General features: G+C 38.3%; 1 protein-coding gene across 3 annotated transcripts in view; it reads left to right on the forward strand.

Annotated features, from left to right (window-relative positions):
• The window catches only part of CRACR2A (calcium release activated channel regulator 2A), a 1193169-nt gene that overhangs the window by 391968 nt on the left and 773321 nt on the right, over positions 1-27880 (forward strand). For all 3 annotated transcript variants that reach the window (XM_044087573.1, XM_044087571.1, XM_044087572.1), the window contains exon 3: positions 19759-19995. In XM_044087573.1, the coding sequence (XP_043943508.1) occupies positions 19759-19995 (237 nt within the window). The remainder of the gene's footprint in view (positions 1-19758; positions 19996-27880) is intronic.

Genomic DNA, 27880 nt, shown 5'->3' on the forward strand with positions numbered 1-27880 from the left:
CAAGTCTCACTCTCTCTCTCTCTTCAGTCATTCTACTTCCCATACCAAAGTGGTAACACATTTCACCATTACTCACACATGGCCAAGTCTCTCTCTTCAGTCATTCACTTCCCTTACCTAAGCTGTCACACATTTCACCATTACTCACACATGGCCAAGTCTCGCTCTTCATTCATTCTACTTCCATTACCTAAGCTGTCACACATTTCACCATTACTCACACATGGCCAAGTCTCTCTCTTCATTCATTCTACTTCCCTTACCTAAGTTGTCACACATTTCACCATTACTCACACATGGCCAAGTCTCTCTCTCTCTCTTCAGTCATTCTACTTCCTATACCAAAGTGGTCACACATTTCACCATTACTCACATGACCAAATCTCACTTTTCATTCATTCTACTTCCCCTACCTAAGCTGTCACACATTTCACCATTACTCACACATGGCCAAGTCTCTCTCTTCATTCATTCTACTTCCCTTACCTAAGCTGTCACACATTTCACCATTACTCACACATGGCCAAGTCTCACTCCATTCATTCTACTTCCCTTACCTAAGCTGTCACACATTTCACCATTACTCACACATGGCCAAGTCTCTCTCTTCATTCATTCTACTTCCCTTACCTAAGCTGTCACACATTTCACCATTACTCACACATGGCCAAGTCTCACTCTTCATTCATTCTACTTCCCTTACCTAAGCTGTCACACATTTCACCATTACTCACACATGGCCAAGTCTCTCTCTTCATTCATTCTACTTCCCTTACCTAAGCTGTCACACATTTCCCCATTACTCACACATGGCCAAGTCTCTCTCTTCATTCATTCTACTTCCCTTACCTAAGCTGTCACACATTTCACCATTACTCACAAATGGCCAAGTCTCTCTCTCTCTCTTCAGTCATTCTACTTCCCATACCAAAGTGGTAACACATTTCACCATTACTCACACATGGCCAAGTCTCTCTCTTCAGTCATTCACTTCCCATACCTAAGTTGTCACACATTTCACCATTACTCACACATGGCCAAGACTCTCTCTGTCTTCAGTCATTCTACTTCCCTTACCTAAGCTGTCACACATTTCACCATTACTCACACATGGCCAAGTCTCTCTCTCTCTTCTGTCATTCTACTTCCCATACCAAAGTGGTCACACATTTCACCATTACTCACATGACCAAATTTCGCTTTTCATTCATTCTACTTCCTTTACCTAAGCTGTCACACATTTCACCATTACTCACACATGGCCAAGTCTCTCTCTTCAGTCATTCTACTTCCCCTACCTAAGGTGTCACACATTTCACCATTACTTACACATGGCCAAGTCTCTCTCTTCAGTCATTCTACTTCCCGTACCTAAGCTGTTGCATATTTCACCATTACTCTCTGGAGTAATGAATACTTTTTCCTTAAGCTCGTCAGTAACATCAGATACTGAACACCACTAGACATCATAATTAACTCTGCTTATGAACCCCTTTATAAATAACTTCAAGTTATTCATAGGCAAACTAAAACTCATACCTAAATAAAAATCGGGAATGTCCTTGTATAAAGTGCTACCTGTATAACTATCTAACAATTTAGCTGTCCAAAGATAATATTTTACTTCAGTCATTCATTTAACATTTCTGCCTCTTTATATCCAACATTTACTACTACCATCTGATTTGTGCTGCTCACCCATTTTTTTAACCCCAAGCATTATTCATGAATCTCTGTAGGTTGTTGTCTTGAAAGGAAGAACTTAGATGACATTTGACATGAAACTGAATGGAATACATTTTTATATGTACCAGAAAGCCCCCAACAGTAGAGAAATCCCATACTTAATGTTTATTCAGTTCTGGGGTCCTTTTAATTCTTGGGTGCAGCAAAAGAGATCCAACACTGTTTTATCCTTCTTGGTTCAGCTGCAAGTTATATTTGGCATTCGTGCTTTGTAGAAGCTGTTTTTCAGCCACCTAGAACTTTACACAAAGATGACTAATATACATTTTAATTTTCTGTGTTGGTTCATAGTGGTCTTAGTGGTCTGTGACAAATCCCTGATAAATTATTAACAAATGAATTCCCAAACTCACGATCGCAATGTAGTCTGGGGAAGAAAATAGCATCAGTCGATTCCCAAGATTTAACTTGTGGCCCTCTATTGTTTAGTATATTTGAAAATGTCACGAGTAAGTACTTTAACAGTTACTTATTCAAGATACTTGTGAAATTCCACTTCTTTGCACATCTACTATGATGTTAATTGCTTATCTCAATTGCAAAAGAGCAATTCTATTTTTAAAAAGATGCTTATCTAGCTCAAAAATAATTTTAGACACAAGTAAAACACAATCCATGTGGTTTTCCTTTTGAAACTTCCATCACCTAATGGTACACTTTCAGTTACACAGGCAAACTATATGTTACAAACACAGACCTAGTATATGCCATTACATATTCAGGTTTAATAACTGATTCTGCAAAGCTTCATCAGCATATTGACTCTGAAAACAAAAGACTAGTTAACACCTAAAGTTAAAGAACAAAAGTCACTCTTATCCACTGTGACTTATGTAAATGTAGCAAATAATGCCTTTCCATATCATTGTTACAGTATTCTTCTCATAAGGAATCTCCTGCCAAGGATAGCCCACCATCCCGCTAGTATATCAAAGCCTTTAGATCTTATAGGTGCTCTATGTCTTACATATGCTCCCCATGCAAGGTGTTGGGTATAAAGTTGACGTACGGATACAAACAATCAGAACTTCTCGCCGTGAGTCTGACTGCCATTATCAAAAATTGATCTGAACACCCTTCTGTAGTGATGAATGACAAACCACTTTCAGATAAGTGCCCAATTGGAGTTTCTTCTCTCCTTTTTTTCAGTTTTGTCTTGTATTTGTGTTCATGTCATCCAGAAAGGGAAAATATCAGTGTGGGAGGCAGATTCTTCATAAAGTCCATCATGACGAGTGTCTTTTTTTGCTTGGGTGTTTCCCATGACCACACTCAGTACTCTATCTGTCAAGTGTTTGCCCTATATAGCAGTTTATCTTCTTTGTCCATTTGCCTTGATAGCCAATGACTTAAGCTGTTGGCTGAGGGTGCTATGGTGGAATCCTCCCATCCTGAGGGCCAGTCATCTGCCAAGAAAAAGGCCTGATTCAGTTGCTGTCTAGCCTCCTCTGAACATCTCTCTAGAAGCTACCGAAAGCCCTAAAGACCATCTGGTGCTTGCCTCAGATTCCTCTTCCATGACCCCCTTGGAAGCAGGCATGGATCCAAACTCTCGCACATCTTTGGAGGCTTTTCCAACATCTATTTTGGATGTTGAAGGGGAACCTCAGCTTATTATTTTTGAAGGACCAAAGGGAAATTCCTCAGATTTTAGTGAGGTAGGAGATCTGTACTACCATTATTGAGTCTTGTCAAGGGTCTGAACATCCATGGGTACTTAGGGTGCATGTTCCACTCAAGTAAAGTAGAAAACAAAATATATTTCTCCTGTTGCTAGAGATCCCCAGTGTGAATAGCAGGATTTTACTCAGGGTCTGTTCAATGCTTTAATGGCCTTGATCCCTCCTCAAGGGGTATCTGTTCTTGCCCCTCCCTTGTCTGGTCTTCCACCATTGTTAAGAGGTCTAGAGAACGGGATTCCTCGAATGTGGACTTGGATTCTGGGGAGGAATCCCTTGCATACTCCTCTCATATTCCTTCCCCTCTAGACTGTGGTTCAGAGGAAGAGCATTCCTTAAATCCAGATCCCCCCTTGAAAGAATTATCCTTTGGGGATACTGTTGCCTGTATGATGGAGTTTTTTTAAGTGAGATTACTCCCAGGCCTCTAACATTGTAAAAAAGCACTATGAGTTTCTATATATGGAGTCTCCCAAGCCATCTGCTGTTCCTTCTGTTTTGGTAGCCTTTTTGAAGACCTTTACTGCTGCCTGTGTAGCTCCAGATTCACAGCCTCTTGCTCCCAAGAAACCTGACAGGTTCTACAGGGTTCCTGAGGATTGCAAGTCTTTGTGTAAGTGGCCTTCTGCTGATCCTTCAATGGTTTCAGTCTCCTCTGATAAACCTTCTAAGCTGTTGCCATCTACTAAGCTCCTTCCTTCAGATAAGGACAGTTGAGCTATAGAAAGGCTGGGTAAGAAAGATTATACTACTGCCACCCTGTCTTTTAGAGCTATAAATTACCAGGTTTGTCTTGGCTGTTTTTTCTCAGGTAGCTAAGGTGGTGGATGATCTTCCGACTCTAATAGAAAGGCTTCATATCATGGACTCTAGGTAAATTTCTGTGCTTGGGTCCACCTCTCAGCTATGATGCTGCTGATGCCTCTTTGAGAGCTGCGGACTTTGGTTCTGTGATGAGGCATTATTCCTGGCTTTGTCTTCAGCCTTTACCTGATAGTATTAAAGCCAAGCTTTTGAATGCCTCTCTGGATAACATAAATCTCTTTGGGACAGCTGCTGCTGACCAATTTAAGTCCTGCCAGAATAAGACTAAGGCCTGGCAGGAACACACACATATGTGTGTCTCCCCTATCCCCAAATTCCAGAGAAATTACCCAATTCTGCCTTTGCTCACAGGCAAACCCACCCTCCTCCTAAGGATACAAAGGGATCTAGGTACATTCCTCCTGCTAAATCCACTCAGAGTCCTTCATCTCAGAAGCCTTCTTTTTAGGACAAGTCTGTCTCCATTTGATGTTTTGCCTTCCCTCCACCTTGGCCAGGTCCCCTTGTACCTCCATCTTTCTTTGTCTCTTCCATGTTGGCATAGAATTACCTCAGGCTCTTGGGTACTGCCTATTATTCGTCAGGTGTATTTCATGGTTTGGAACCCCCCCCCCTTTTCAGGCATTCCTCAACCTCCTCTAGAATAGCTTTCTGTTTTCACAGAGGTTTTGCAATCCCTTTTGAATCAGCGCACTATTAAGCTAATTCCTCCCACCCAGGTGGGGAAGAGGTTTTACTCCAGAATTTTTTGTTCCCTGGAAGGAGGCTACTTGGAGACTTGTTGTTGTGTCTTTTGGCTTTTCCCAGTTAGGGGTCGCAACAGCGGAACTCTGGTCCGCTAATGATTGGCAGTAGATTTTTATGTGCCAAGTTGCCAGCCCTGACGCACAACCTTCAATGAAGGTACACCCATTCACGCATGTCTCCACGCAGAAGACGCTCTAGCTGAGAATCGAATGGGACAGCATCTTACTGTGAGGCGACAATGCTACTGCAGCACCACCACCACAGATAAAAGGCTACTTGGAGACTAATTCTGGATATTTTCTCTGCTCAAAACCTTTCTGAAAGATCCTTTTCTCTGGATGCTGTCCCTTTATACATTGTTTCCTGTTCTTCTTCTTTCCCTGGCCCTTTTGGTTTCTCTAGACCTCAAGGATGCCTGTCTTCACATCCCCATTCACCACCCTCTGTTCAAGAAATGTTTGCATTTCTCTGTTTCTTCCTCACATTTTCAGTTCTCAGCTTTGCCTCTTGGCCTTTTTACTGCTTGAAGGGTATTCACCAAATGCATCCTGTCTTTGCATTTTTCAGGCATTGGGTTTACAGATTTTTCTTTATCTGGATGATCTGCTCATTTGATGTCCTTTTCTCAGCAGTCTGTTGCAGGATCTCCAGTTTACCACTTGTCTTTTCCACAGTCTGGGTTCTCCATAAATCTCAAGTAATCATTTCTGACTTCCTTCCATGATCATGTTTTTCTTGTGTGCAGACTTCATACTGTTCCCATGCTGGCCTCTCTGCCAGCTCCTGAAGTTCTGTCTCGGATGACCGTCTTCCAGTCCCTTCTTCCTCTGTCCTCTCTCATTGCCAAGGAATTTATCAAAGTTCTGGGATTTATGGCATCCAGTATTCCCATGCTTCCTCTTACCAGGCTCCATATGAGGAAATTTCAATGGTATCCCAAATCAGTGTGGCTTTAACATTGCCACCCCCACTGTATTTCCATGTTCCTCTTCTTCCTTGTCTCACACTTGAGCTTCAGTGGTGGATTCATTAACTCACTTTCAATCCAGGGCTTCCCTTCCAGGCTCTGATTCTTATTCAGGCACTTTTTACAGACACCTCAGATTTGGGGTGGGGAGCTTCTTGTGACTCACTAGAGGTCCAGGATCTCTGGCTTTCTCTTCAGAGTTCAGACCATATCAGCATAAAAGAGATGAGAGCCCTGCTTCTGCCCCTATAAGCTTTACATCCTCTTTTCAATCCCAGCCCCCTCAAAGTTTTCACAGACAATGCCACTCTGATGTGATACCTCAACAAGCACAGGGAGGGGTACGAGGTCCTAGCTCCTTTGCAGGTTAGTTCTTCAGGTCTGGGTCCTTGCTATCAAGTAACTTTGGATGGTTTACATTCCTTCTGAGGGCAATCTAGTGGCAGGCTCTTTTTAGCAGGTCCAGAACACAGGCTCACAAATGGATGCTTCACAGAAATGTGTTTCTGGATGTAGTCCATCAATGGGGTATTCTTTAGGTTTTTTGCCTCCCCTTTGAACAGACAGCTTCCTCTATTCTGTTCCAGAGTTCCAAGTCCTCTGACTTGGAAAGTGGATGCACAGTATTTCTTGTAGGGGACATTTCATTATATTTTGTCACTAGTTCTGCACAAGATCAGGCAGGACTCAGCCAAAATTGTGCTTGTGACTCCCTTTTGGCCCAGACATTAGTTCCCCTTCTTTCTCACTTGGCCAGGAGCAATAATCACAAGTTACCTCATTGAGTGGATCTTCTCACACAATACTAGGGATCTCTTATCCCTCATTGCCTGTCAACTCTTCAACTGATACAGTGGATGAGAGGGTTTTGATTCCTTTTAGTCACATCTTTTCTGAGGACATATTTTGGGTTCTGCAGGAGGACAGGAAACACACTACCAGAAAATTATATCCAAATTGAAAAGATTTTCTCACTGTTGCCTCTTTCACCATCAGGGTCCCCTCTCTGTGGAGGTTCCTCTGGTTCGTCCTTACTTGTGTGATCTGCTCCATGCTGGGTTGGCATATTCTTCAGTTAAAGTACACCTGTCAACAATTTTTGTTTGTCTGCCCTTGATTCCTCCTCTAGCCTTTTGGTTTGAGGTCAGGCAATTTCTTAAAGGTGTCCTTCATATCAGTTCTCTCAGAAAGTCTTTTCTGCCTTCTTGGGACCTCAGTTTTTTACTTCAGAAATTGACTGAGGCTCCCTCTGATCCTGCTTCTTCAGTGTTCTTGCAACATTGTATCTTCAGTGTTCTTGCAACATTGTATCTTCAGTGTTCTTGCAACATTGTATCTACAGTGTTCTTGCAACATTGTATCTTCTGTGTTCTTGCAACATTGTATCTTCAGTGTTCTTGCTACATTGTACTTGGGAGACTGTTCTTTTTTTCACTCTTACTTCAGCCAAGAGGGTGTCTGAACTTCAAGCTGGCATGGCTATTCCTCCTTTTATAATTTTTCACAGAGAGAGGATGTCTCTTTGAACTAGTCCTTCTTTTATGCCTAAGGTGGTTAATAAGTTGTCCCTTACTCGGTCTATTCACCTTCCTTCCTTTTTTCTTCTCCGGCATCTGCCAGTGAGAAGGTTCTTCACACCTTGGATATGCATAGACAGCTCTGGTTTTGTTTAGTTAAGACAAAGACAATTTGCAAGACTGAGCAGCTTTTTGTTCATTTTCATCCCAGGACTTTTGGTTTGGCTGTTTCCAAACAATAAAAATCCTGGATTTCCAAGGCCATTTACTTTTTTATTCCTTTTATGGCAAATTTTTTTCTTCATCTGTAAAGGCACATTCTACTAGGGTGGTTGGCTCTTCTGATGTTTGAACACCACTTCCATCCTTGAAGCTGCTACTTGGTTCTCAGTTCATATTTTCACTAAACATTATAAACTGTGTGTTTTATCTAGGGCCAGCGCAGCTTTTGCCTGGCCTATTTCACATGGCTCTTCTGTGCCTTCCCCTTCCCAGCCTTCTTCTTAGCACTTGCACTCTCCCTATTGTAAAGAATGCTGTAACAGTGATATGGAAGGACATAGTACAGTTGTGTAGAATCTTACTATAACAGTAGATGTCCTTCTTTTCACTGTTGCAGTATTCAGTCCTCCCTCCTTCCTCCTCTTTTTTAGCTCTTGTCCTGTGTTTTTGTTGCCCTCCTGGCTGAGGGGCCTGTGATTCTTTTTCCTTCTGGAAGTATATGTTCTCTTTTTAACACTAAGCATATTCTGTTCATCCTGGGGCTTTTCAGTTCTGAGTGTTTTTGTCCATACATCACCTGTATGCCCTATACTGTGTGTGAAACGCGACACCTATAAGGTCTAAAGGCTTTGGTATACTGGACGGACATTGGGCTATCCTTGGCAGGAAATCCCTTAAGTGACGAACACTGCGACAGTGAAAAGAAGGACATCTACTGTTATGGTAAGATTTTACACAACTATATTTTCATTCAACAATCTCATATGCATTTTCACATGTACTCCTAGGATATTAAACAGAGCTTTCCTTGAATCCTTTCTCATTGTTGCACACTGACGTCGCTGTACTGAGCCTAACAATCTCATCTCCAGGGCTTCATTACAGGCCTTGCGATGTTTGATTTCCATCACTGATTAGATCCTGAACATTATCCTTCTTGCTTTCTGCCTGATCCACATTGTGTTTAAAATGATATGCATTTCTTTATTTCTTTCTCACTTTATTGCTCCTATCAAACTGTCTATTTTCCTATCATGAGAATTCATGAAATCAGTTTCATTGAATCCTTTATGACTTGTACAACTATCAATGTTACATCATTTAAGTATCCTTTAGACAGTTCTTGTTGTTTGGTATGTCTTCCCTCTGTCTTCACCACACAGTTCCTCTTATAGGTTATTAATATGGTGGACTCCCTTTAAGTGTATCAGATTTAGTGTTATACCAGTATGAGATGAATCAAAATGAAGGCCAGTATATGTGCATTATTACTTCTGATGAATCACAGACAAACACCTCTCAACTACAATGATTCAGGCATAGTGCTATGATTTTGACGCACAAATTTAGCCCTGCTCCTCCTTCATCTACTGATGTTCCTCATAAAATCAGACCTCTTATTGAGTACATATTTTAAATAAAGAAACTAAACATACACAAAGATTCCCTACCACTAACTATATAAAGGTATTATGTTAAGGATAATAAGAAAGTACTGCTCTTTCTGACCCTCTGCTATGATTTTTACTGCACAGAAGTTGAGAGATATGAAGACAAGTCTTGACATCTGCTGATTCTTGACAATGTGTTTCTCAGATAAATTTTCCATCATGCAGCACTCCTCATGCAACCTTGCAGACACTGTAATATTTTTTTCCCTGCTGGATCCTCCTCTTTTACATAGGATAGTCTTACAGCTCTTAGGATATGAGGTAATAAGCTGAAGAAATGAGAAACCATGAATGTTCACATCCCTGAAGCGGAACAACGGAAACCATCAGGCTGACTGCTCAGAATGTCAGCTCATTCAAAAAGCAAGAATCAACATTCGACAGTTACTGGACCACTCACCATATGCAAAAAACACCGTTGTAAAGGCATACATATTTATACTGTTTTGCAGGGAGTCAAGCCCCCCCCTGCACCTCCATGTGGGGGCTGTGTCCCCCACACCCCCTGCTAATTATATATTCTAACTCCAAGATCACAGTACAGTGAGGAAATGGATAATTTTCTCGATCCCCACTATAGTGCGATCCAAATAAAACACCGATGCACACAACTGTGAACACAAGCTATGTGTCGACATTTCAGAACTGACAGGATTTGCATTTCCAGTTTTACCTTTTTGCACCTTTACCTTTGACCTTATGACAGATGATAAGGTGTTTTTCATTATTTTGATAGTAAACACACACACACACACATATATATATATATATATATATATATATATATATATATATATGTGTGTGTGTGTGTGTGTGTGTGTGTGTGTGATCTGCTGATGTTGATTCCACCTGTTAGATGTTGTCTCTGTGCTGGATGACTGTATGTCCTTCACTGCATGGAGTCTGCTGTACAGACCTCCAGCTTCTGAGCTTCTTCCAGAACCCAAATCTTATGCATTAAAGGCTCACAACCTTCCTGTGCACTAGAAAGCTACCTGGGTTACCTGTTTTTGTGTAATGTTTCAGAATTAATGATTAATATCTGGCTAGGGCAGGATCAAAATCATAGCTGTCTCTTAAGTTAACAGCATTAGGGTAAGGCAAAGAGGTAGGCTAGGAATGCTTATGCATAGGTCTTTTATAAGCTATAACTCATCAACTCATGGATGGAGTTACTGGAACGTACATAATTTTCTGTTATTAATGCATAAGTATTTGTTTAAATCCTTCTAATATTCTCAATATTTGAAGCATAACTTGAAGTTTCTTTATTTGTGCCTTCTTGACGCTATGACAGGTGTTTATTTAGTAAAACGAATCACTTAATATATCACTTATGTTTATGTAGAGCCCAACCATAATGCCGTAAGGATTGTTTAACTACAGTCACGTGTAAATGAGTTCAGACAAAATACAAAATAAACAATGTATTATTGAGTGATACAGGACAGATGTACAAATATGAATCATTCCGGAAGTAGGTCCTGGACTACATAAGCTCTTCCCATGTCTTCATCTGTCTAGTGCAACTAAATAAATATTCAACAAACGTGTCATAAGCAAATATAAATATATGTTTCAAAGCTGAGATACGTTATACAAGAGTCACCATAGGTATGATATTTGTTAGTTGCTTGGCTATAGAAGATGCCTTTCTCCTTAAGGATGGATTACTTTGTTCAGACTTCCAACACAGAAATGGCTATCTGCACTGCTTTTAGTCTTATTTTCTCTATTCCCAATTTTTTCTTTATTTAAATGCACACAAGATGAGCTAATAATTTATCAAGAGTCCTTGAACTGCTTCTTCATCTTCTTTTTTCGGCTGCTCCCGTTAGGGGTCCCCACATCGGATCATCTGTTTCCATTTCCTATTATGGCATAATCTCTATAACTACTAGTATGTATCAATGTATCAAGTTGATTGTTTTTGGAGGCAGACAAGAAGCAACTTTTTATGCCCTGCTGTATGCTTATCAATTTACAACTCACCAAGGAACCAGCTCGTTGAGCATAACTCAGTAAAGCTAAACTCCATTGTTGCTGTTTTTCATAGGAATTTGGTGTTCTCCAACACTGATTCCATTCTGTTGGGATTTTTCTTCCTTCTGTTTGTACAGCTGTAAAGTTGGAATCTATATATGGTCAGGGTTGGTTCTTCATAGACTTATAACCTTGTGACTCATAGTGTGAGGCTTTTTATTCTTTTCTGGTTAATATTCATTTAAGACAATAGCCCTGCATTGTGTCTAGTTGCCTGCCTAATTGTGAGACTTTGTCTTCCTTTCTCTCTCTCTCTCTCTCTCTCTCTCTCTCCTGTATGTGCATGTGAGAGGGTATGTGTTTGTGTGTGTGTGTGTGTGTGTGTGTGTCTGTGTCTGTGTGTGTGTGTGTGTTTGTGTAACAAGGATTGCATATAGAATGTATATAGTCTCTTGAACTTTTTGAAGTCATTATCATAAATTAGCCCACTGTTGCATTGCCTTCGTTCACAGAATAATGCAGTATTTTATTTTCTAAAATTCCTAAACTGACCCAGACAAGTCATTATGAGCTATCAGAGTATGTCATAACTAAATCTGTATTTTTTTACTGTGTGAGGCTTTGCTGATCAGTTTATGGAATGTAACTTGTGCCTCTGTCCAGACGTCATTGTGCTTGCATTTCTTCACATCTGATTCCCAATTTGCTATTTCAAGGGAATATGACAGTTATTGAAAGACATTCAATTGCCAGACTTGGGTCAATTTCATATTGTTCTAATGTCACATTGGGTTAAATCTAGTTGGCTATATGCCTTTCTGTAAAGTGTGCTGAACTTGTTGTCTTTAGGGTGAAAACTGAGGGTAGAATTAGAGACAGATTTAAATTAAAGGTTAATGTTAGGTTTACTGTAATGGTTCAGCTGTGTTACAGCTGTTATACCCTACAGGAGGAGTTTTTTGCAGTGTAATGTTTCTGTGTATATTTTTGTACATTTTCACTGAAATGGATCTTTGTTCCTTTTTTTCTGTATCTGGTGTTGATGGAGCTGCTTTTAGTGATAAGGATTTCAGTCAGTTTCCAATTGTCTTACACTTATTTGCCTTTGCACCATCAGTGTGTTTTTGTTTCTGGAGTAGCTCTTATCCAGGTAAATTATGTACCAACAAGTAATGCAACTGGTTTCTTAAGCTTGCTTTGTCTATCTATATTGCAAACAGCTACTATCCTTTGGCAAAGTCCTGAAGAAAATTGAATTTATGCAACATTGGCTTGTATATTTACATTATTTTTTATGAACAGAGATTGTGCATTTTCTCTGCTCTGGTACTAACAAGTTGGACTAATGGCTCTCTTGTGTTTGTTGTTCTTTACTTGTAACCACCCGCATGGCATTTGAAAACTGGCCTCTGTGTCTAGAATGCTTAAATAATAATAGAAGTACAATTTAGCTCTCCACAAATGTCCAGATATTCTAATGTAGTTTAAGGTAAGATTTATGGTTAAGTCCCTTTGGGACTACCTTCCTTGTAATGTTTCACAATGCTGGCTTTCTAGGATACTATAAGAAATGCTTTCTAGCTATCTAAAATTCCAACATATTTCAGAAAATGCTGATATGAGGTCACCTTAATGCCTGTTGAGAAATCTGTATGCAGAACCACTTCAGGAATACGTAAGCAGAACAAAAATCAACAGTTAGAAAGGGATATGCTGGGTCACACTACCTAGATGCTGTGATTCTGGGAATCTTTCAAAATGGTGTCTCACATACCTGAACTGATGATAGTACAGTTGGATACCAAGATGTCCATTGGTGATCATCAGGTGTGCTTTGTGGTGCCCTAGCCATCTTTGTTTCTACCATTATAAATATCACCTTAGTGCTTTGCTGAAAAAGAGCCATAAGCCTTTTCTACTAGGAAACAAAACTACATAACTGTACTGAAACTTGGTAGCCATTTTGAAAGATACCTCTCTGATAACAAGTACAAACATGGTGAACATTTGCAATAGATAACGAAGCTGGCAGGTGTGGGAAATTAGTAGTTCTTTAGCCTTATATTTTGTAATTATAGAACTATCTACACCTATTAATTTTTGGAAACCAAAATGTATACAGTGAAAACAACCACCCTAAGACTGATTATAACCAGCAATGACGAGATAGGGAAACCATTTATTTATGTAGAACTTATGTTAAACATTAATTAAAAAAAAAACTTAATTTGCATGCAAAAGACACTAGTGTCTTTTAAAGGAAAGTTACATAGAACTATGAATAGGTACAATGGACTCCTCCAGTATGACATTTTAGTTACTACTAATGTGCAATCACTATATAGTATAATATCCCACAAGGAAAGGATAAGGGCAGCACAGTGGCTACTAACAAGATTAGTGGGGTATAATATAGAGAAGTATGATTGGGTCGCCACGTCAGGTATAATATAGAGAAGTACGATCGGGTCGCCAGGTCATAACCTGTTTATTGTGTGTTTGAGACATATTGCTAAGAAATTCACCTTGAGAGTGAAGAATCCACATTGAAATATTGAAATAATATCATTTAAGCTTATGGTAAGTGACACAATCATAACTCATTGTAGTTCATGGAGCATTATCTGCTCCATCTGGTACTAGTTACAGGGGAATATCACTGTTTCCTGGCTTCCTAAGCTGTAAAACACTTAGCAAGCACTGCCAGAGAGGCAGTGTAATGCAGTCCTTCATGTTTACACTTGCCTCCATATCTCTCAGCTGTATAGATTTTCACAGGACATCCAGATTAATGCTTCATATTTTTGGTCTGTTCCTCTTAAAATATGTAATTTGTGGACAAACCACAGAAGGAATTTGGGGACACATTACTGGTATGGCCAGCAGGCAAAAACAAATCTTTTGTTCTGCTGTTGTCATTTGCTGGTCAGTACTGGCTGATTTTACTGCCTAGAGCTGGGACCGACCTTAACAACTTAAGCCGGGGTGCTTAACAGTCGTTAAGGTCAGGTTGTGCACCACTCTGGCACTTAACTGGTTTGTCTTTTTCTGAATACCAGAGCTTAATCAGCACGCTCCATGCACTACAATAACTTTATCAAAACACTATGTGAATTGCTAAGCATTGCTCTATATAACTGTACAGAAATATTCCATCAAAATAAAGGCACAGTTATGGGGGCATATGCAAATACTTATAAGGGTAAGTAAGAAACATTATTTATGTATGATTCAGAATACTGGATGGCTATGCTATGTTATTTTAGATTTATTGACATTATTTTTCTTTTATGGAGAATATCTGAGTGCAGACTAAATCAATTTCTAAAGTATATTAATATTTCCAGAATGATATTTTCCTTTGCATCAGCACAAGATACAGCAAGTATTAAGTCCCTGAACATTACTTTTTACAAACCAAACAAATAGATACAGACTGGTTTATAAAGGCAAAACATTTATCTAGCGTAGGAAGTTTACACCCCAGTTTTATTAAATAAATCTTATCTATTCATGGCCTTTTAGCTGACTACAGAATATATTGGTAGAAATCACTGAAAATATCACAAGCAAATTAATAGAAAGGGAACATAAAGATTTTTTTTATATACATACACATATAAGATCATACGATCATAGGAGGTTACTAGGGCTAACATCCCCAGAGCCTTTTTAAAACTAACCATTCATGCAACTATTTTTTTAATTTATCAGTTCCCATGGACTAGAATCCCTTTGGTATATACATGTACCTTAGATCTACAAGCTACCCCTGTTCATAAGGGACACACACACACACACACACACACACACACACACACACACACACACACACACACACACACACACATACACGCACACACGCACACACACACACACACACACACACACACACACACACACACACACACACACACACACACACACACACACACACACACACACACATCTATGCATGTATGTACGTAGCTATTTATCTGTAGATAGCTAGGCAGATATATAGATATATACTGAAAATTCATTATATGAAAAGACATCTAATCAAACATAACTGGTAGATCAGCAGCCTGTTGAAAATCAAGCAAATAAAAAAAAAAGAAAAATGCTGTCTTTTGCAGGGGGTAATGCTCCCCTGAACTTCCCACACCCCATGTCCATTACATATACCAACTTCACAATCGCACTACAGTGGGGAAAGGGTGAATTCTCCCTGATCCACACTATACCATGATCTTGCACAGAAAAAACGCTAATACATTCAATCTGTTGATTTTCGATCAGCTATACCAGCTTTTTTTCCACTAGACAGTTGGAACGTTCTACCATTTGTTGTTTTTATATATATATATATATATATATATATATATATATATATATATTTGATAAAAGAGGTAGATTCCCCCTAGTTGTTCATGCCTAATGCTGCCTTGTAAAATTTGTAAAAATTTGAAGTCACTACCATCACAGGAGAATATGTGTGGGATATGAATCTCCTATTGGTACATATGTTGAATGGACACTTTTACCCAGCCATTTGAAAGATATCTGTTTAAAGTGTATGTTGACTGCAAAAGTAAAGGTGTGGTTTACCTGGTACGGCGTAAAAAACACAGTAGATTCTGCATGGATAAACCTGGTTCTCATTGTTTGACACCTGATAAAATGAGTCCCAAAACTTTGAAAAATTAAGTGCAGTAAGGAGAAAATATATACAAAGTACAAAACTGTAGGATCAGAGAGAATTATACTTTCTCCAAGATGCATCAAATTCAAGAGTTAGAATACGTGTGTATCAGAAGTGTGTGGGAGGGTGCAATCTCCCACACTAGGGGTATAAGGAAGCTTGCCTTCTACGAAACATTTTCAAAGTATAACAGCACATTTTAGACTATGCTGATACATGTGCTCAGTCCTGCTTAATTTTACTGAGTTTCAGGACTCACATTATAGAGTTTACAACTTCTGATGAATCAACAAGTATGACATTAAAGAATGTACAAATGAACATTGTTATGCTATCAGTCAATAATATTTCTCAATGTACTGCAAAAGTATTTGTATTTATAAAACTGAACTCTCTGTTAGAAAAGGTGACAAGAGCATTAGACTACAGAGAAAGATCTTCAACAGCTAATCTTACAAACAAGCTGCATCATGCTATGAATTGTAATGCACAATCTTATGCAAGCATTTCTTCACTGTATGCCATTCTTTATAGTCTGAGGTTTTCTATAGACTCATGCCGTTCACAGTCATAAGTAGGTACTAGGCTACCTGCTCCTGTAGGCCATTTTAAACCTAGCCAATTTACCTTCCAAAAGTGAGAATCAAACCGTGTAGCTTTTGTTTCTGAGGTAAATACCTTCACCATTATACCAGTACCAGTTAGCAGTTTTCTATTGGTGCTCATTGACATATCACCCCTACCTACATTGGTGTTACAAATGGGTTGACAACCAAACACTAGTGTGGCAAGCTACCACGCGTAACAATGAGAGAGCAATTAACAAAGCTAATATGGGTTCTTATTTATGAGATGCAGTAGCGTTCATGTGACGGCAGTAGCAATAAGATGCCAAAGCCGCAGCTAATGTAATTGACACATTGCCATCAATGACAGTCAAATAAAAGATCACATTTGGGGTACTGCATTCTGGTTTGGACATTCAGCGCAGAAGGGTTATTAGAATCTATTGCTATTTTTTAATTAACGCTGACCAAATTAGCAAATATCTTCAAGTGTAACCAGAAAGAGTACAGAGAGAATTATAATGCAGGCACACTTAAGTGAATTATCAGACCAGAGGAAGTGGTAGGATGCAAAGATTAACAAAGAAGATGTAAACACAGAGCTGGGCTAGAATATGAAGTCAGGCATGGGACTCTGAACATGTTTTCTGTAATGTGGAAGATGTTTACTGAAAGAGTGAGAAAACAGGCGATCCCAATGAATAAAGCTGGAAAGATGAGGTGAAGGCATGTGTGAGGTTTTTCAGGTTAAGGGTATAGAACTGAGAAAGGATAGTGTTGTCTGACAGATAGTATGCTGAACAAATGAAATGCACTAGTGTACAATATTGTGGTCTGCTTAGTGGTCACTGTGGCATGGGTGGCAGTGACAAAGGATGGGGGATGGGAGGAGGTGCAGTGGGTGAAAAACTGCAGCATAGGATTAAGTTGTTCCTTTAGCTAATGTATATTACTTACTCTTTCACTGTGACTTTCTCTGTCTCTCTCTCTCTCTCTCTATATATATATATATATATATAGTTATATATAGGTAATCAATAAATAATCCATTCTTATTATTGAGTTCATGGCAGCTAGCCAAGTAAATATTCAGCAGACCCCAGGCCACCAAACTCAACATACTTTTGCTTATTTGTTAAAACAAAATAAATATAATCAATTTGTTTTTTGTAGGAGTCATCCTGGCACATTGACAGTGCACTTCCTACAACCTGTATTTATATGTTACCATTGAGAAGTCATAGAACTGCTGCCAAGTCAGAAATCTGATTAGTCCAGCATCTGTGTTGTTATACTTAACTGAAGACACTGAAGACACTGTGACAGGGAAGCCTTGTCTTCCTGCATGTATAGTTGCATGCTCATTTTGAGAACACAAGATTCTCCTTGAATGTTCTATATGGCAAGATTCAGAACAGTTTTAGTACTGCGTTCTTCCTTGTTTTTAATTCTCTTTACTGTTTTATACAGACATTAACAGTAAGCTTTCTTAAATGTCTTATCAGCCTCCTAAATAATATGGTTCAATGATCACTGAAGGTTTAATCCTTGATTATACACTTTCTGCTGCTAACTGCTGCTTTCTGGATATTCTGGTTAGCAAAGTGGCCCTGCAAAATATATTGCATAAGCTGGATGAAGAGAAATTGATTGAGACCTGTTTGCTGACGCTTTCAGTCACCAATCAAGGATAAACTGGAGGAGGACTCAACTTCCATGTGTAGAGGAACTGACTGCGTCCTCTCCTGTTGAGCATATTTAACATTCTAGCAATGCTGAGCATATTATATTCCGTAATGGGCGAGATTTCGTTATTGAAGGATTTAATGAGGACTTCAGAGATCTTCTCCTCCTCTTATTTTGGTCATTAATTGTGCTCCTATCTGAGAGCTTGCTGTAAGCTGAAACAGGCAGGTAGGACTGTACCAAGGTTCCTTCAGCTCAGCATAATCAATGTCCTTACATATTTCTTTCGGTCTGAGGCAAAATCCTCATAGGAAGCAGTAAGTCTTTTTTAAACGAATTTCGGTTGTATTATATGAATGACAAGATCATGTCAGGTTATTGTTCCAATTTCAAAACATCGTCATTGAAACACTGTTCTGCATTTTTGATCAATATTGATTATTATGATGCAGATTTGAATGTTCTAGAAAGGAGCCGACAGCAGGAAGTCATGTGAAGGTGTTGGGTAACTGATCTGGCAAATTACTCTGTAGACATCATTGCAACCAAGCATATCAATGTTCTTATTTTATTTAAACTTCCAAATACAAGCTGATCTCTTCTCTTCTTCTGAGGAAGATTTTTTACTCCAGTGTGCATTTTCACTTTCGTGGCCCTGCATATCTTTTGTCAGTAACAAACATTGTAGCTTTAAACCTCAGGATTACAAGATTTCAGAGTTATGTATAAGAACAAAGTGTAACAGCTAAGTGCTGGTGATAAGGCAATAGTGAGGGGATGCTATGAAAGTCAGACGCAATTTAGAAGCAGCCTTGTATTTATTTACTTACGTACTTATACGAATAGGACGTGCCACATAAGCAGTGGCACATTTCGTACAAGAATACAGAATACCGGCAAGCATAATCCAGAAAAAGTTTATGATTACTCTTTCAGTTTTTTAGTGTAACTCAACACTTTTAGAATAATATTTAATGTTTTATTTGTGAGCGTTATACTGTTTCTAACATTTTGAATACACAATACTTAAAATCCCATTTATTATATCTAATAAAAAGAAGTTATTTTTATGCATTTTGACTCCATCCTTTCTACTCTTTGATGTTTTTTCTTATTGAATCAGTTAGATACATTTAAAAAGTGTTGCATGATATTGTCTGCTCAACACATTTAAAAAGTGTTGCATGATATTTAGTCTGCTCAACACATTTAAAAAGTGTTGCATGTTACTTAGTCTGCTCAATTCATGTCCAGTTTTGTTTTATTTTTATATGCAATGCATTTTATGCTTTATTTTTACTGGTATTAATTATAAACATCAATGGAAAAATAGCCAGTATAACTAATTTCAATGGATCATTTGCCCTGCACTGCACTCTGTAACTTCTAATTGTACACATTAGGAAATGCAACTTGCTAATTTAATTGTGGATGCTGTCTCTTGGAATTGCTGGTTTTAATTTCTTACTCTTTTACCTCCCTCCCCTTTTCTTCTATGGTATATTGTGAAAGAGTCCAGCCTATTAAAGAAGTGTACCACAGAAAGATTTTTTTTTAAAAAAGCTTTTTTCCTTTGCTCTTTGCTAGACATCAGTGGCTAATTAAAGAGGTGGTTGCTAAGAGATGACAACAGACATCACTGAGAGATTCTGATGTGCTTTTTACTCTTACCTTCCCCACTTCAGGTTTTGGAGCCGACTTTGAGACCGAGAGGCATGGCAACTGCAAAGCACCCCCGTCAGCTCAGGGTGAGTAGATCTGACCAAAAAAGAGAAGCTAGTGCAAGTCGTGTGTGGACCCCAGAACAAAATGGAGTGGAAGCCCAGACAGATGGTCAGCAGGTTATGTTGGAAAAAGGTCACGAGTTCTTTCAGATTTGTGACACTGAGAACAAAGGCTACATCACCCGCATGGACATGCAGGTAAATAAGCCTCTGGTTTCTCATTTTACATCCCACATTAATTCAGGCAGGACAGGAAGAGATACCAACTTATAGTTTAAAAAGTAATTCAAACTTTCACTATGAAGTAAACCAGTTCATTCTTTTTCTTTCTGTCGATAGGTATAGGACATAATTGACTGTTTAAAAACATGTTATATTTCAGAACACTGCCGTCATAGACATAAAGCACTGTAAGTTTTATCTTATAAATAGTACTTGGAGAGAGGAGGGAACCTAGCTTTACAGATGGCCAGGAAGAAGAAGGCAGATAGACAGACAGGCAGGCAGACAGACATGACGATTACTCTAACTAGGGTTTTCTGAAATAGAAAAATGTTAAAAAGTTGCCCATCAAGGAGTCACATGCTATATTTAAGGAATTTTCCTGATTATTTTGTGTATTGGTCTTAGATGCATGTCATGTTATACTTGATGTAAATTGTATGACAGTTCTGCTTTTGTAATAAGAGATGATGATTAGAAGTTCAAAGCTGCTGACTACACTGGGAATATACTGCCAATGCCAGGAAATCTAGTCGTTATGAGCGCAGATGCACATATTCTCAGAAAGTACTCTGGCCATAGCTGCCCTCACAGCCTTATTTTTAAGAAATGTTTTTTGAAAATGTACTTCCATACTGACTCACAGCTCACATCATATATGTTCACATCTAAAGGTATATATCTGTATATTCAGATACACATACATATATAGCATATGATTGTTTATGTCTTTCTTTATTTATGTGCGTGCACGCACACACTCACACATTCAGATTTTTTCTTGTATTTCAAAGCTGGTGATGCCAGCAAGTGTACCTAGCATTATAGTTTTTGCATCACTACTGTCTTATATTAGCAGGTACACGTTGTCATATCGTCTTCTATTCCAGTTCTAAGGCATTAACTTAAATACACAAGCATCATTAACTATAAAGCAAAGGTGCTGGCTCATCTTCTTCATATCAAGTATCTTGTTTGTTACATGAGTTTCTGACTGTATAATATTATCAGCAGTCAGAAAGGAATAAACTTCCTTTTTGACAGCAGAAATTTTGTTTCCCAAGTTAACGTAACTCACAAAACTGGAACACATGATGGGTCTCCAGTTTGTCTTTGTGATAACACAACTAGGGGATAAATGACACACAAGGATTTCTTAGACAATGAGGGCAACTATACTACCATTTATAAAAATGTCAACAACTAAGAGAAACTGGGAGCAGTATAATTTTGTTTTAATTAAACCTCTGTCCTTTTTCTGTTCTATATTCCCAGTTCACTACATTTCTAAACAATAGTAAAAAGTGTAATTAATGCATATGTGACCTCACAAACATGTTCAGTTTTATAAAACTTCACATTGTGTATTTTAGGAAAGATCATTCCTTAGCCCAAGATAACTGAGTAAGGGAATGTTTGATACTAGAATTTTTGAAAGTATTAATTTAAACAGGACTCTTTTTTGTTGAAAAACGCAAGTACTTGAATTACATGGTTAACAAATGTAATTTTCATTAGAATTTACAGAAGAAAAGAGGAAGAAAAACGTCTGAAATTTTAATTTATTCTTTTTTACTTTCTGATTTTTTTTTTTTGTTTGTTTCATAGAAAAGCATTTGCCCTTTCAATGTGCAATGATGACCTTACAGATGTCTATGATCAATGGCATTTGGGGTTAGGGATGGAAAGTCACCACATGGGTTGTGGAAGGCTTATATCCTCCCCATATAAAACACTCAAATTAGGCAAATGTCAGTCTGTAATTTTTTTTTCCTGACTGCAGTTTTGTGAGTGAAGGATTGTTGAATGTTTACTTTTTTGGGGGGAGACCTGAAAAAATGTATAATTTTCATTTTACTAAATGTATACAAAGATTATTATTACTTGTTTTGTGCTTTTGGAAGGAGAGGTACTGAGAGCCTATTAAACTCTTAAGTTAAAACATAATTTACTTTGAATGGTCATGTTCTTTGGAAATGGCTAATAAGACACAGTTATATGATTACTGATATTTTTGTCTAAATAAGAAGAAAGAAACTATCGCCATTTTGTCATCATATAGAACAACATACTGATTACTAGCCTTTGTCCCATCCCAATGAAACTTTCACATAAAGACATCAGTTCTCTGAACAGTCATGTGATGCAACTGCATTCCAGTATATTATGCTGCTGAGTTACTGCCAGGTAAAGAAACAAGTGTGGTTTACGGAGTCAGTGTCACATGATACACACATGTTGGAGCGGGTCGCAATCTAGTACTAGAAATTTAGCAAACACAAGTAAACAGGCAATAATCTGTGTTCAGACAGTTTTAACATTATAACAAAACTTTATCCAGCTCTGCTGTTCTTCAGAATCATATGCCATGTAACACCATTTTCTCTTCTCTCACTCTCTCTCTCTTGTTCTCCTTCATTCTCTCTTTCTGTCGGTTAAACCACAGCCTGCTTAGTGCACTAACTGCATACAATATTCATACATTCTATCCCTGCATCTTATTCTCTTGGTAATCCCTGCCTTTCTCATCATTGTGAAGTGCACATTACATAGTAACTCATATTTTCTGTTAACCAAAACTTCTGTCTGATAAAGATTGTGTGTTTAGGTGAACTGACAGCTTAGAAATTACAACTTTTTGTTTTCCTTCTCTGGATGTAGTTAATCTGCCTACACATCTCTTGTTTTGAGATTCATTGCCTCATTAAATGTCAGAGCAGTCTTTATGAGTGTTATCTCATATAACTTGCCATACTTTAATTTTATAACATAGCATAACCCTGACGTACAGAGTTTCGGTCTCTCTCTCTCTCTCTCTCTCTCTCTGTCTCTATGTCTCTCTGTCACACACACACACACACACACACACACACACACACACACACACACACACACACACACACACACGCACGCACACACACACACACACACACACACACACACATACTTTCTGTCTCTGAGGTATAGAATGAGCTGCATGGTTTCCACTACATCATTTTTCATGATTTCTTTTTTAGCCAATTGGAAATAAATGATGCAGTTTCCTTTCTAGGCACAAATGGATATTTAAGCACTGTATTTAATGTCAGTAACTGAATAACTCTTGACGAAGAGCTCATGCCAGCGCTAAAGCTCGAGTAATTGCAACATTTATGTTTTACCAATAAAAGGTATGACATCACATCTGTGTTTCAGTGTCTTTGTGTTTTCTAAGTTTTTGTGTGATTTTGTGGATATATCTAGTAAATCACCACTTGGCCTGTTTGCTGCATGATAATTCTTTGGATTTCTGCAGTCCAGTCCACATGCCATATACTGAAGGGTAGTGCATCTACCAATAACTTATTAGCATTGTAAAACTATATGTTACTGATTACAGTGTGTATTGAGTCATGTAGGTTCAAGACTTTCTACAGGTAATTTATAACTGGGTGTGGGGTAATGTTGGATTTACCAGCAGTTGATGTGGTTTGGTCAAAACTGTAAAGCTAAGTGATAAAACAAAGCCAGCCATGAGTGAAAAACTAAAATTTTATACACCCAGTACTGCACATACATTAAGGATCTATGTGCTGATACTTTTAAAGAACACAGTTGTTTCTGCTGTTTTTTTTAAGAGAGGTCTGGAGTAGAAAGAAAAGTAATATACCTTCCAGTGTTTGGAGAGTTTAGATTCACAACACCTTCAAGCTTTGTGCTTACTTTTTTTTTTCATTTTTTTAAATGTCTGACATTTGATAGCATGGAAGCTGTGTGCTACTGCCTGTTGCTTTTTTATTTTTTATAGTCAGCAGTGAGTTCTGTCCAATCACTCTACATGTCTTTGGCCTTTCAATAACCACAAAGCAAACAGTTATTTCTACAGAGACCTAATCACGATTTGGCATATGGTCTGTTGTATGTTTTTGAATGTTTGCTGTTACTCACATTTTGTCAGAAGCATGCAGTAAGATGCAGACTTTTTTCATTAACAGCATGCCTTATGCCCTCAGTCAGGAGCCAAAACTCTAGAACCCTAATGACACAGTAATCCTAGGCTGTCATCAATTTATGGGCTAAAAGGGGACCACTCTAAGTGGAAAATTCATTACATATTGTAACTCTGAGCTGTCATGCATAACAGTACATTAGTGTGAAATGTTTTTTTGAGTATTTGAACCATGACAATGACTGGGTTGGCAGAACCTCACTCTGATATGTTTTCACAATGTGAACATTTATTTTAAAAATTTATACCAATGTATTGTTCTGCCAGAACCATTTGGCAAACTTCTTATTTAACTGTTCAATAGCTCAGAGTAAAACTTATTGTGGAACAGACATTAAAGTTGAAATGTGCTTTTTGAGAGCTTGGGGTGATATTACCAAATTCTTTAAATTGCATGCTAGGATGGTGGTTAGAAGTGCTGGCTGCTAAAACAGAGTGTTATTCAAACTCTGAGGAGTACTGCAATGCATTGTCTGTAGATTTTGCTATGCTGTTTTAACAGTGATAGAATTGTATGCAGTTTTGATAAAATAAATGGACAAAATATGACTTATTGCAGCAATGGGGTGGTACCAATATCTGTAATTGATTTGTAAAAAAATCATCAATAGGAACAAATTCATGTATTTATTCTGGAAACATGGTAAACAGTTTATTTTAGATATGACTTAGGAAATGCAAAGCTCACTACAGGAAAGTTATACATACCTTTCTACTCCACACATTTTCACAGAATGTCCAGATTTTTGCCCCACTGTTTTGGCCTGTTTTTTATAAAATTGTGGTTTTCTGTCAAATCATTGGAAAATCATTGAGGACTGAAGTCAGAAAATAATAGCAGACACTTCAGATTCAGCTTTCATGCCCTTCAGAAAATGCATGCTAATGCAAAACCTGTAATTTTATCAACTTCCTAAGTTTGCAAAAGTAATATTTAAAAGGTATGCCTATTATGGGCCTTTGTCCCCCCATTTATGGCTTTGTCCAGATTTCTTGCTCTAAGAGGTTGAGCGATATGAAGCTATGTAACAGGTAAAAACCTATTACTAAGCATAGCAAATGAGTAACAGCCAATTTGTAAAGCTCAGTTTCATAAAAGTGAATGAGAGAGAAAAAATACGCAGATAATCTCCTCCTCTGGAAGAGGGGTCAAAAAAGCACCAGACGTGTTATCTTCATACAGCAGTACAGTTGAGTACCTATTGATTAAATCTGAACAAGCTTTAAAAATCACAGACATATTCCATGACTCCCCCTGTCTACTGTAGGGACAGTGTGGGCAACCAATAATCAAGCAATAATGGCCTCAGCAGTTGGTGGTATAGGGAAATAATGCATTGCTCAGGGATGTTTTGAAATTTGCCTCCCCCACCCCTTACATGTATGCTGTGTCCCTGTAACAGTTGTCCTTATTCTGCAAAAAAATGGGTCGGTAGTTGGATATATAAGTTAAGGGGCTGTGGGGATAGTACTCATGAAGCTTTAGGGATTATAGCACCCCCTCCTGAAGAATTATTAAAAAAATGTAGTAATTTTCAACAAAATAGCATGAGCGTATCTATCTACTCAAATCTCTCTTTTAATCTATCTATCTATCTATCTATCTATCTATCTATCTATCTATCTATATATAAAACTCTCAAACTCTCTCTATTATAAATTGCAGCTGACTCCTAGAGTGACCCTGCAGACTGTAACCACTATCCATACAGTTAATATAATGTAACAGTCTGTAAATATATTTATGTGTATGTATGTATATATATATGGTTTCCCTTCACAAAGTCGAACGTTCAGAAACTCAAAATGCATATGGTCGAAGACATATGCTCGAGTTTCTGAAGCTTGACTTCATGAAAGGGAGCTGTAAAAAGAGAAATGTAACACAACAAAGTATTTCTGCAGGGGGGCAAGCCCTCCTGTACCCCACACCCCCCGCTACTTATTTATTCCAACTCCGAGATCGCACTACAGCACAGAAAGGGAAATCTCTCATTCTGCACTGTATGCCGTTCCCCATTCACAGAGTCGAGCTTCCACAATTTTGAGCATATAGTCTCAGCCATATGACTTTCGAGATTGTGGCTGTATGACTTTGTGAAGGGGAACCATATATATATATATATCACACACACACACACCATTTAGTTGAAGAGTCACAATATTGAACTTGAAATCACTGAGATAGAACTAATGAAATTTTGAACATCGAAGGGGAGAAGTGCATGTGATGTCTGTTATTCGAGGTCAGATGGGATTTGGGAAATGCCCCTTTTCCCACTGTGGTATGATCCTAGAGTTGATATATGTAATTACAGGGAGTGCGAGAGATTGTTTTCTTCTTTTTCAGTTTTCAGTGTTCCTGGTTTAGATAATTAGTTTCAATATTTTTAGGTTCAATATTGCGGCCATTCAACTAACTAAACTATATCAATATCTATATCTATCTAGCTAGCTATATGTATGTGTATATGTATGTACACACACACACACACACACACACACACACACACACACACACACACACACACACACACACACACACACACACACACACTTCAGTAAATCTTATTTTTCATTGCTTATTATCATGTCTGCCTGGTTTATTTACTGGTCCTCCGGCTTGATATTTAAGAGAACTGATGTTTTTGAGACATCTGGCCTTCTCTCTGAGATGACTTTTGCTGCATTGTCATTTTTGGATGAATGGCTTGAGCAGTCTCTTGTTTCAACTCTTTTTTTTTTTTTTTTTCAAAACAAGTTTATTGTTTTAACATATAAGAGAAATATCATAACAATTTTATACAAATAATTAAAAATAGGTATTATTATAATATTCAACAAAACAACTAAAGTATTTACAAAGACATCCACTACAATCAGATCAATTAATTAAAGTAAAATACTGTGCTATTGAAATTAGATTTTTTTTAACAAATTTTGTAAATTATCCCATCTTGTTTCAACTCTTGACTATTACAATTCTCACTTTGCCTTGTTTCCTAAAACAGTGCTTGTTGCAATTCTGATTGCCCATCCTCTTGGGCTCTTTGCCTTAACTGTGTTATACAAATATCTTCAGGTCTAGCTGTACAGCTTTCTGTTTTCTTCATGAATGACATAAGCTCTTGTTTGCCTTCTTTACCAAAATTTTCATTTTCAGGCTGTGGTCTTTCTCCTAGCTTTTATATTCTTCTCTGCCTCCAAATTGTAAATCTAGTAGTTTTCAATAGTTTCCTTAACATTAACCTGCAAAGGCATCAAAGACCTCCAAAGCTGAAATGCAAATAAACACCAGTCACAACCAAAGTGACACAGCTCACAACACTAGTGTGCCACCCAACAACAGCCCCTACGGCAAAAGAACGTACCCAACACTTTAGTCACAGGTGACTCTATAGTCAGGCACACTGATGTCCCACTCACTAGGCTGAACATGGAGAAAATTACAGTCAGCTGCCTGTCGGGTGCCAGGATCCGCCACATAATGCATGCACTCAAGTCACTCCACAACAAGTACAAATACAACTCTGTCATTGTCCATGTTGGAGTGAATGACTTGAGACATACTTCCCTGGACTACATGAAAAGAGACATGGAAGAGCTCTCGGATCATGTGACCCAGGCAGGTATGACCCTAGCCCTGAGTAGCATCCTGCCTTTGCCCAGAATGATACCACAGTATAAAGTCAAAATGATTGACTTCATAATTGGCTAAGCTTCTGGTGTCATTCAAAGGGGACCCAGTATCTGTCTGCCTGGGACGACATGATTGACAAACCACGATGCTTTGCCAGAGATGGTCTGCACCTGTCATCCCTGGAATTCAGGTTACGGGCTAAATCTCTTGCCACCCTTATAGTGCCTTTTTTA

This window comes from Protopterus annectens, chromosome 11.part0 (genome assembly GCF_019279795.1).
Source record: "Protopterus annectens isolate FY-2018-M chromosome 11.part0, PAN1.0, whole genome shotgun sequence".
NCBI classification, from domain to species: domain Eukaryota; kingdom Metazoa; phylum Chordata; order Ceratodontiformes; family Protopteridae; genus Protopterus; species Protopterus annectens.